The sequence below is a fragment of the Setaria italica genome, chromosome II, assembly GCF_000263155.2.
Source record: "Setaria italica strain Yugu1 chromosome II, Setaria_italica_v2.0, whole genome shotgun sequence".
Classification (NCBI taxonomy): Eukaryota; Viridiplantae; Streptophyta; class Magnoliopsida; order Poales; family Poaceae; genus Setaria; species Setaria italica.
This window is the reverse complement of record NC_028451.1, coordinates 4,250,186-4,261,656: the sequence shown is the minus strand read 5'-3', so window position 1 is coordinate 4,261,656 and position 11,471 is coordinate 4,250,186. Positions and strand designations below refer to the sequence as shown.

Sequence of the window (11,471 nt, the reverse complement as noted above, 5' to 3'; positions counted from 1 at the left end):
CTTCTGCCACTTTTCGGCGACGGAGCGCGGCCACCTCGCCACCGCCAGCCCTGCGCGGCGGCCTGGCCGTCCACGTCGACGGCGACGTGGCCGCCCAGCTCGCTGTGTTCCTGCCTCCCTCCACGTCGCGCGCATGTACTTTTGGCGCGCGGCGGCCTTGGCGTCCACGTCGACGGCGACGAAGTAACCGAGCTCGCTGCGATGCTGCCCCCCTCCACGTCGCGCGGATGTACTCCCACCTCCGCGGGTCGATCAGCTCGGCCTGCGGCCGTGAATCTCCCGGCGACGTGGCCCCCGCTGCCGCCACCATCGCCGACCACGTCACGGGCGGGCTAGCAACCGCCGCCTACCCCTATAAAAGGCCGGCACCCTCCTCGCTGCCATAGCACAGCTCGAAAGCGAGAAAAGACGAAGCAAAGCAACAGAGACATCGACACTGCAGCGAGCATCTTGCTGCTAGCGAGCCTACACCTTCATCTCCGATCCACCGCACCCGTGCACCACCAACTCCGATGGCAGCCACGGTGATGTCCTCCATGGGCTCCATCGCCTTCGCCGCCGCCGGCGCGCGGGCGCGTGCCGGCGGGTTCCCCGTTCGGGTTCCGGCGTCCGCGCTCGCGCCGCGGCGACGCGCGCTGGTAGTCCGGGCCCAGGCCGAGGACGCTGAGCCAACAACGGAGGAGCCCAAGGCGGCGAAGAAGCCGGCGAGCCCGGGGCTGTGGGACGCGCTGGCGTTCAGCGGCCCGGCCCCCGAGCGCATCAACGGCCGGCTCGCCATGGTGGGCTTCGTGTCCGCGCTCGCCGTCGAGGCGTCCCGCGGCGGGGGCCTCCTCTCGCAGGCCGGGAGCGGGTCCGGGCTCGCCTGGTTCGCGGCCACGGCCGCCGTCCTCTCCGTGGCGTCGCTGGTACCTCTCCTCAAGGGGGACAGCGCCGAAGCCAGGAGCGGCGGCTTCATGAGCGCCGACGCCGAGCTCTGGAACGGCCGCTTCGCCATGCTGGGCCTCGTCGCGCTCGCCTTCACCGAGTACCTCACCGGCGCCCCGTTCATCAACGCGTAGACGCGTACGGATCGGATACGTGTAGCTGTGCAGAGGAGCTAGTCTGACATTGTGTAGGATCTAGTCCTGGAAAAAATATTTAGGACAAACATTGCAGGACTCCTTTGTAATATCTCTCCGTTAAATAGTCATGTAAGTTTGAAATGATAACTTTCAAATGGCCCAAATGTTTCGTTTTTTTGGTTTTCCAAACACCAGGTCGACGCGAACCCTCTAAGAGGTCCGGTCAGCAGAATTTAGAACGAATGGTCTTGCTGTTAGGCATCCAATTCTAAGTACTCCCGGCGCTTGAGGTGCTTCCATGCACCTGCCAATTTGCATCCATGGCAGATACATCATCTGCGGTGGAGGTGCAGGAGCGGTGCATCATGTGACACTTTGCATCTTACCCCTCATGTTTGTTGGAAATCGAGTCCAGTCCAACGTAGGCTTCACGTGCGCCATGGATGACATATCCGATGGATGCAAGTGGGCGGGTATGCCAACTCCCACTAAAAAATAATTAGCCATCATCAGTAAAAACTTCTTGCCGTCAATGGGTATGTCAAATCCAACTAAAAAAATAATTAGCCATAAATACGAGGTCTTACTTAGTCAAGGACTTGGAAGGGATGAACTGCAGGTTCCATCATAGAGTGGTCATTTTGTGTATTGTAATGTGTTGGTTTTGTAGCATGTAATCCCAAATTTTGTATTGGGGGCACCATTCTTTGCACGTCAATACGAGATAAAAGGAATTGTAACATTATAAGTGCGTGTTTGAAGTATCTCCTGTATAATAGTAGTTAGACAATCCGATTTTATACTTTTCTTTTTATTTTCGAATTACTAACTTTATATGAAACACGCTGCATTTAGCTTTGGTTCAAAGCATAGAACAAAGAACGTACGGACCACATCATCGGATAGACTAGAAAAAATTGTGAACCGATCGATGACCCTACCGGTTTAGTTTACATAAAAAAATCAGTTGCTAAAAACCAAATCTGGAGAGTATATTCTCAGTGCTTTTAGGGTTAAAATTGGCCTTCAGCTGGCTAATAACGAAGCAAATAGAGGCCCAAAGCCATCTCACCAAGATTTCTTATATGAACGGGGAGAGTATATAGCCCATTTGAACCGGGTTGACCTGATCGACCCACTAGTCGAACCAGTGAACCAGAGTCTCATCGGTTCGATGACGGTCCAACTTTTCTTCTACGGTTCAAAGCTTCCTACTAACTTTGCAAACATGTTTAGACCTTGGCTAGCTAAGATGTTAGCGAACATAGCTAACTTACTTTGTTAGGTGCTGTAGTTAAGTGGAAGTGACACTGTTTTGTAACTGTACATTTTTATTCTACGCAGCTGGTTCTAATTAATGAGTACATGTTTGCTCCAAATTTGAACTTTGTTACAAACGGAGTACTCAAAAACAATGTGTTGAATGGGGCTTCTCGAACCTGGAGACCAATCTAACGTAAATTGTTAAGATGTATGGTTGTTGAAGAGGAGGAGTTTTTGCTTTGCCTTGAACCATCTTTTGTTAGTATGGTGATCCATTGCTTTGTGCAAACTTGGCGGCTTCTTCGTTGTCGCCACTCGCACTGATGCTCGCAACTCGCACGTCTCCCTGCGCGGTCCTGGAATCTTCTGCCACTTTTGTCACGCGGCGGTCTTGGCGTCCACGTCGACGGCGATGCAGTAACCCAGCTCGCTGTGATGCTGCCTCCCTCCACGTCGCGCGCATGCGCTCCCACCTGCGCGGGTCGATCAGGTCGGTCTGCGGCCGTGAATCTCCCGGCGACGTGGCCCCCGCCGCCGCCAGCACCGCCCACTCCGTCACGGGCGGGCTACCAAATACCAACCGCCCCTCCCACTATAAAATGCCGGCACCCTCCTCGCTGCCATCACACAGCTCGAAAGCAACAGAGAGACACGGACACTGCAGCGAGCATCTTGCTGCTCCGCGAGCTTACAATTCGATCTCCGATCCACCGCACCCGTGCACCACCAACTCCGATGGCAGCCACGGTGATGGCATCCATGGGCTCCCTATCCTTCGCCGCCGGCGGCGCTCGTGCCGGCGGGTTCCCCGTTCGGGTTCCGGCGTCCGCGCTCGCGCCGCGGCGACGCGCCCTGCAGGTCGTCAGGGCCCAGGCCGAGGACGCTGAGCCAACAACGGAGGATACGAGCCCCGCGTCCTCCTCCTCGGCCTCCACCCCATCGGCGGCCACCCCGACGCCGAAGCCCAAGGCGGCGAAGAAGCCGGCGAGCCCGGGGCTGTGGGACGCGCTAGCGTTCAGCGGCCCTGCGCCCGAGCGCATCAACGGCCGGCTCGCCATGGTGGGCTTCGTGTCCGCGCTCGCCGTCGAGGCGTCCCGCGGCGGGGGCCTCCTCTCGCAGGCCGGCAGCGGGTCCGGGCTCGCCTGGTTCGCTGCCACCGCCGCGGTGCTCTCCGTGGCGTCACTGGTACCTCTCCTAAAGGGGGACAGCGCCGAAGCTAGGAGCGGCGGCGTCATGAGCGCCGACGCGGAGCTCTGGAACGGCCGCTTCGCCATGCTCGGGCTCGTCGCGCTCGCCTTCACCGAGTACCTCACCGGCGCGCCCTTCATCAACGCGTAGACGCGTACGTACGTGCGTAGGGTCGGACCCCGTACGTGCTGTGTACATTGAATCTGTACCTTAACAACTGTAGGCCGGAATGCAGTACTGAGCATGATAGGAGTCCTTTTTTTTTTTCAATACATCTCATCTAGATACAGCTGTGTATCCGTTCTAGATAACATACGCCACACAAACCCGCATACTCCACTCACACGCCTGCTCGCTTGTGCTACTTGAGAGGCTGCAGCGGAGCTGCACGGCCAGCTGATCGGCTGCTGCTCCATAAAAAGGAAATCAGCTATAGCTCAAAAAATCTTTCCGTATGCAGCCGCATTCGCTCCACGCGTGAATGTTAATGAAATTTATTTTCCGGAGACAAATTTCGATGAGGCACCAGCGCCGATCCTAGGGATCGACCGCGCGCTACGACTTACGCAGTGGATCTTCGGGCAACCAACCCGGCACATCCATCGGATGCTGGCGGCTAGCGTGCACCTGCACTACTAGCCACTCAAGCTACGGCTCACTGTCTGCAGGTAGGAGTGCTGTGTACCGTAATTTGCACGAGAATGCTACTCCTTCCGTTCCAAAATGCTGGTCGTTTTGAATTTTCTAGATTTTAATATACATCTAAATATAGGGTTTATGTCTAGATACATAACAAAATATCGTTTTGGATTTTATAGATTTTAATATGCACCTAAATATAGGGTTATATCTAGATACATAGCAACATCTATGTATTTAGAAAAGTTAAAATAATCTACATTTTGGAAGGAGTTGCCATCTCCGTAAAGTATTATTAGAGTCAATTTTTTCAACTTTGTACTGTACTGATACAAAGGAAAATCCAAATATTAAGGCTCTGCTTGTATCTGCTTATTTCTCACTTATCGGTGGAAATAAGTGATAAACCCATCCAAACACCTTACTTATTTCCCGCTTACCACACAAGCCGCTTCTCCCATAATCCAGAATACAACTAGCCCTCCACTTTTCTCCTACACGGCCTTGGAGGCGCTTCTTGTGTAAGCGAGCTGATTTTCCCGCATACCCCTCGTCCCGGCACCATCGCGATACCGCCCGCCGCCCGCCGGCCCCATCCGCCGCCGGCTTTGCCCTCCGCCCGCCGGCCCTGTCCGCCGCTCGCTGGCCCCGTCCGCCGCTGGCTACGCCCGCCGCCCGCCGGCCCCGTCTGCCGCTGGCTACGCCTGCCGCCCGCCGGCCCCGTCCGCCACCTGCTCCATCCGCTGCCCCGCCCGCCGGCCCCGTCCGCCACCCGCTCCATCGGCTGCCCCATTCGCTGCCTGTCGGCCTCGTCCGCTGCCGACCCCATCCGCCGCCCGCCGCTCTTCACTGGCTCCCTTCCCTCCGACGGGCGGCTCTATCCTCCACCGGCCACCCGCTGGCCATCTTCCCCAAGAAGACCGGCCACGCCACCACCGCTCCCGCCGGCCCCCTCCGCGGCTGGCAGGTCCCGCAGCCCCGGCAAGTCCCTCTGTGACCGTCCCATGCCGCCTGTTTGCGAACAAGTAGGAAGAAGATAAACCTAAAAAAATAAAGGAAAAGAAAAAAATAAGTGGACGACATTATTATCAGCCTAAAATTAGCTTATCAGCCTAAAATAAGTGGATGACATTAGAATTATCTTCTCCTCATATTTACAACAAAAATGAGTTATTATCAGCCTCAGGAGCATTTAGGTCATTTTATCGGTCAGGACAGACAATCAACACATAATAATCAGGATTGTCAAACACCTGCTTATTCAGACAGCAGATTCTCCAGATAGCAAGCTTATCAGAAAAGCCTGCTTACCAGATAAGCGAGTTACAGAAAAACATGTACAAACAGGGCCTAAGAAACATGGGAACGATGCTCTGAACTAACAAGCGGCTGAAATTTAATTTATAACCTAGACCGTCACCTATGTGTCTGGATAAAGAAACTTTTTGATCACCTGAGCTAAGTAAGTCCTGTGAAGTTGGTTTTTTAAGTATAATCCATGAACGAAAACTAATTGAACAAACAAGAGCTCCGATACTACTTCAGGGGAGATGAATGTAGAATTCTACTAGCTAATGGCAGAGAAGGTTCAAGGCCAATGGTGCCTCGTCTCCAGAAAATTCACATTGGCATGCTTGTGATTTGAGAGAGACGGCGGGGTTCCTATATGGCTTCAGTTAGCTAGATAAGCAATTTGGCTTTAAAGTCTATTAAACCCAAATTAAAAATCTAAATTTAACATTTCAGAAAATAGATCCAACATTTTCTGAAAAAATTCAACATTTTATCAACATTTACAAATCGTAAATTCAACATTTTTTAAAACACCTCAACATTTGAAAAGTACTACCTTCAACATTTTTTATGGGCTATTTCAACATTTCGAGAGAATTGTTTCAACATCCGCGGAACCTAACTTAATATTTTGAAAAGTACTACCTTCAATATTTTTATGGGCTATTTCAACATTTCGAGAGAATTGTTTCAACATCTGCGAAACCTAACTCAACATTTCAAAAAAAATCTCAACAAACTAGCTTCTTCAACACCTCAACATTTCTAATTAGCTACTTCAACATCTCAACAAACTAGCTTCAATATTTTTAAGAAGAAGGATCAATATTTTTGGAAAATGATTATTTTGGCCTTCTTCAACCTCCAGCCGGTGGCGGCAGCCAGCAGGGAAGGCGCATGCGGCCGGCCGCACACCCTCGCAAGGTGGTGGCGAGGGCAGCGGCAGGCCTCTCGGTGGCGACAGCGAGGGCAGCCACCACTCCCGCAGCCACCCCGGCACGGCGGCATAGCCTCGGTGTGGGGGCTGCCCCTGAAAAGGGACCCCGATATCATTCGTATCATTCCCTAGATTAGTAGATGATACGGGCATTTTACACAAGAAGTATCATATCCATACTTCGTACAACTTTTATTGATAATTTACATGAGGTTGCAAAAGAGAAAGCAACTACTAAAGATACAAGAGGGGTCGTAGCCTCAACCTTAAGTATACAACAGAGTCCTACGTAGCAGTCCCAAGCCAACAGGTAGCTTGGCTCCTATGGCAGATCATCAGGATCCTCGCCCTCTTCAGCGGCGATTTCTTCCTCTGGAGAAAGAAAGGAAAAAGAAAGGAAAGGGGAAGCAAGAGTGAGCACCATACAAAGGGTACTCGGCAAATCCCACACTTGTTGTGTTATTTCATGCAGGATTTCTAGGAATAGCTGCTAGTTTGTCTGGAAGCTAGTTTCATGCACGGTGTATATGGTTGTGACATTTGAAAAGAATGTAATGCATATATTTATAAGTTGTTGGCACTGGAGGGGAATCTACCTCCCTACCAGTCCCCAGGTTTTACGAGCATCAGGATCCGTCAGGGATTACCTGAGCCAGCTTTTTCCTTACTTCTAGACACATCTCAGGACAAGCCTGAATCTCACTCTTTTTCGTAAATAGGTTATGACTAATCAATGGGAGCTTTAACTATGTGAGTCCTTGACTGAGAGCCTCAGGTATTCGAATAGTTTTATAACTCTGCATAGAGGTGTACACTTTACCGATCAACCCATACCTTGATCATAGGTGGTACTGAACTACAAGAACCATACCCACCCGTGTCTATTCCTAGACAACATTTCCTAACTCCGTCCATAGATATGGCTGGGGTCTAAACAGGGGTCACACTATATCCACTCGTGGACTCTATCCCGGGAAAAGATGCATCAGAACTTGACATACAATGTCACCATGTCCTACAGACCTCAACTCGTGACCCATGCCGACAAGACCTAGGACTCTGTGAAGGTACTGCTCCAGTCTATCTGTTGCCCACTGTGGCCCCTTGGTACGGTTTATTAGGTTCTATAGTGGGGTGTGAATCAAGGCCTCACATCTTTAGGCACTCCTGAAGGCCGTACCACTTTGGCATGTGCGGCTGTACTATTCGCTAGAAAAAATTTCCCATGAGCTGGTCTTTATATGACCAGAGTAAGCTTCACTTTGGGATAGGATCGTCTGTCGAGGTTACCCTCTTACTTGCGGGTCCAGCCTTAATTGGTTTCTAGACTCACTTTGGTTGTTTTTATGCCATTTTGCAAGTACTCTCACTCTTCCTTAGAATTTCTGAGTCATGACCTAGTGTATATGGGGTTCATGATATCAAGGAGGGATCAAAATTATAGGATGAGCTAAGAAAAGGAATAAAGGAAAATAGGCAAAGCTTATAAACAAGTTATTATCTTGGTTTATTTATTAATAAAGCTTGGGATAAAAGATGATGATAATTTGTGGGACTTGCCTTCTTCGAAGTCTGGGTCATTAAAAACTTCTTCTTCGTAGTCCAGATCGTCAAACTTTTTATGGTGTCATCGTTTTCTACATTATTATAGTTATACGTAAGAAAATTAATCAAGCAAATAATCAAAGCAATACATCAAACTTGAGTTAGAAGAATAGAATTGGGGTTTAGAGGGCTTGGGTAATTTCCTAGAATTTTCTAGAGCTTTTTGAGATGGTTTCTTATTTTTGGTACATAAAATATGGACCTTTCTATTTTAGAAAAGGGATGGGAACTAATTTGGGGGTTTTAGATGTGAGATTTGTGCAAACAAGGTATGCTTGGGTTTAAAATGGACTCTAGTATTTTTGGTGAATTTTTGGGGTTTTCTAGCTATGGTTTGCAAGTTTTGGTGTGCATTTGTCCGGCTGGCCGTAGCAAAGAAAAGGAGGGAGAGAGGAGAAGAAGATAGGTGAGCCTAGGCACGGGGCCGTGCTGGCGCACTATGCGGTGCACCATGGTCCAGAGGGGAGTGGATCGGGGATGCATGAGCCTAGGGTTTATGTGGACCGTGTTCACGGGGAGGGAGAGGGGGTGGACCTAGCGTGGGGCCACTGTGCCGTGTGCCCGTGGATGTGGGGGTGTGGCCAGGAAGGGTGCATGTGCCTATGGTGTTTGTGGTCTAGGTGCAGGGACAGGGAGGCAGGGGCGGTGCCGCCCGGATTTGGACGCCGAAGCACAGTGCAGGAAGAGCAGCTCGCCGGAGCAGGCTACGGCCAGGCGGACTAGGCCACAGGAGGGGGCAAGGGCTAGCTCTAGGGGTGGAGGAGAACACGGCGGGCCCGTGGAGGTGGGTGTGGAAGCCAAAGTGCGGCTGGCGACGAGCCTGCAATTGGCCGGAGTTGCGCAGCGGTGCGGGCGCTTGGCGAGCGAGGCCAAGAGGGGATTTGGAGCGGTAGCTTGGGCAGAGACATGAGCGAGGGTGCTAGGGGAGTGAGTTGGGGTAGCTAGGTGGGGCTGTGGTGAGCCGGAGCATTACCGGCGGTTTGATGGAGTTTCGGCGGCGGAACGGCTGGGCGACGGGAGGGCTAGAGAGGGTGAGGTGGGCAGGTAGTGGCGCGAGCAGCATAACGGCCCTACCTGGGTTATTTCCGCGAGCAACAAGGCGGTTGGGGCTGGCCGGTGGCGAGCGGCAGTGGGGGTTAGCGGCGACGGAGTAAGGTCGGCGAGGAGTGGCCACTTTGGGCATGCTGCGTCGCTAGGAGAGGGAGGCTAACACCGCGCGGCGATCCCCAGCTTCAACCCGACCCGACTCTAGGACATAGAGCATGGCGGCGGGTGGGGGAGGTGTGGTGTGGTCCTACTTCCGGTGAGGTTGTGTGGGGTGGAGAGGGAAGGGGTGAGGGAGCGAGGTGAGGTGCGGAGGGCAATTTATAGCCCGACGGAGGCTGCTGGTGAGACTAGGGGAGCTCCCCAAGCTTATCCGGCCGGGGATAGATAGTGCGGCCATGGCGGTGGTGGGGACATGCGGCACGGAAGGATGAGGACGGGGAGGGATGAGGGGAATGTTCTGACAGGGAAGGGTTGGTGCGCTGGACGCGCCTGGTGCAGGCACGTGTGTCGCGGTCGCCACGAGGGTGAATCTGGCCGGGAAGGAGGAGATCGGGGAGGTGTGGTGGTCGACGGTGCGCTCTGGCACGGGTGTGGGTGAATAGGGGCGCTGAGTTTTTGCATAGGGGAAGAGGAGCTGACATGCGCAGGGGATGGTGGAGGTGTGGGCAGAGGCGGCATGCTCTAGAGGGGGTAGGGGGTGGCCGGAGGGCCGGGCTGGCGGAGCACACGCGGCGGGGACGTGCGCAGCCGGGGGGAATGAATCAGGGGCAAGAGGAAGACGATGACACCATGCTGACATCATCGTGCTGGTAGGCTAGGCCGTTAGGCTGGGCCGGCCTATTGGGCTTTGTGGTTGCGTGAGTGGGAGAGAGAGAAGCGGAGGTAGGCCGGGCCGGGAAGGGAGGTTGGGTCGGAAGCGAGGTTGTCAGCTTGGGTAGGTTTAGATGGTCTTTTATTTATTTGGGAATTCTTTGAGTTCAAATTTGAAATGCAAATTTCAAATTTGAATAGGTCTTACTGGACAGGCTTGAAAGGAAGTTAGGATGGAATATTTGGAGATGGAGTTAGGCGGTTATCTCAAACATATGCACATGAGACCATGAAAATTATATTTTGATGCATCAAATTCAAATGCATGGCTCTATTAAGTTTCTATATAAATTTTAAGAAAATTTTTTTGGGTCCATATTTTAAATGCTTAGGAAATTTTTTTTGATGTTACACTAGAGGCCCGGCTGCAGCCCGATGGCGTGGGTACCCAGCCACCACCCCGCAACCACCCCCTTGCGGCGGCGCCGACGGCCACAGGGGGCGGCGCGCAGCCGCGAGAGGCGTGCGGCCATGGGAGCCTGGCGGCGGCTCGAGGAGAGAAAGGGCATGTTAGGGTTGAGAGAGAAGGGACGGATGATGATTCACGGATGAATCTCAAATACCAAAAGCCACAAAACATATGGGCTTTCGAAAGCCAATAGGATTGGCGGAGATGGCAAGGAGGGGCGGAGGAAAGCCTAGGGCTAGGCATTGGGCTGTTTTTTTTCTATATTGTAGACTACTGTAGCAAGAAGGCCCAATACAACAAGCTCATTAGCTCTATTGAGTGGCCTTGGGCCTGGATTTGGCCCAGCTCCGCCCATGACGGCATAAATAGGAGAGAGAATAAGATGGGGATATGAAAGGGAAATTGGTATGGTCCGTAATGACCCTATAGTTAGAAATTATGGATTGGGAGTTGTAGTTTCCTGTGGTGGTATCTTGTTGATACGGTACTTTAGATACTACTCGTTCACATTATGAGTTGGGACTGCTAGGTGTCAACACTACCATATCGTTGTACCCTAGAGAAAAAAAGAAAGTTTTTTTTTTCCTTTATTAGTACAAGAGATCCATGCGCGTGCCACACTCATGGTCACATGGACACTAGTCTTTTTTGTTTTGCTAAAATACACAAGTAATAGCATTATTACACGTCTTCAAATTTTATCGTTTAAATACGCTTGTGTATGAGTAAAATGTGAGAATCAAAATTCGAATGGGTCTCAAACGAAGTCGTACAGGGTTGGTGAGAGTGAGACTGGTGCCCAACCCACACGGTGACACGGGCAGCTAAGGTCCGCATGGAAACCAGCCGTTCAGTGATTGCAATTGGCTGCATTGCTGCAGATCGTACGCAGGATGGATACCCATCCCCTGATCGTTTGATAGGATCGGAGTAACCTCCAAGCGAAGCGAAGCATATATGTTTGCGTGCTGGATGCAGGAATCAGATGCTCCGCTGCTGCAGGCAAGGTGCACAGTGCACCCCATTTCGAATTGAAGCACAGTGCACCCCATTTCGAATTAAGTTATTATAAAATTCATTCGACCGGCTCCGGCTCCATCTCGCTCCAGCCTCCAAGGCCTCCAACTCACATCCACATCGGGCGAACGGCGATACGCGG

At 52.0% G+C, this 11,471-nt stretch overlaps 2 protein-coding genes across 2 annotated transcripts; both read left to right on the top strand.

Annotated features, from left to right (window-relative positions):
- Positions 1–376: 376 nt before the first annotated feature.
- Positions 377–1,236, top strand: LOC101758305 (low molecular mass early light-inducible protein HV90, chloroplastic). Its single transcript, XM_004955575.2, has one exon. The coding sequence runs from the start codon at positions 513–515 to the stop codon at positions 1,056–1,058; it is 546 nt and encodes a 181-aa protein (XP_004955632.1). The 5' UTR covers positions 377–512; the 3' UTR covers positions 1,059–1,236.
- Positions 1,237–2,950: 1,714 nt separating this feature from the next.
- LOC101757888 (low molecular mass early light-inducible protein HV90, chloroplastic-like) lies at positions 2,951–3,985 on the top strand. The gene has a single exon (XM_004955574.3). The coding sequence runs from the start codon at positions 3,060–3,062 to the stop codon at positions 3,660–3,662; it is 603 nt and encodes a 200-aa protein (XP_004955631.1). The 5' UTR covers positions 2,951–3,059; the 3' UTR covers positions 3,663–3,985.
- Positions 3,986–11,471: the final 7,486 nt, after the last annotated feature.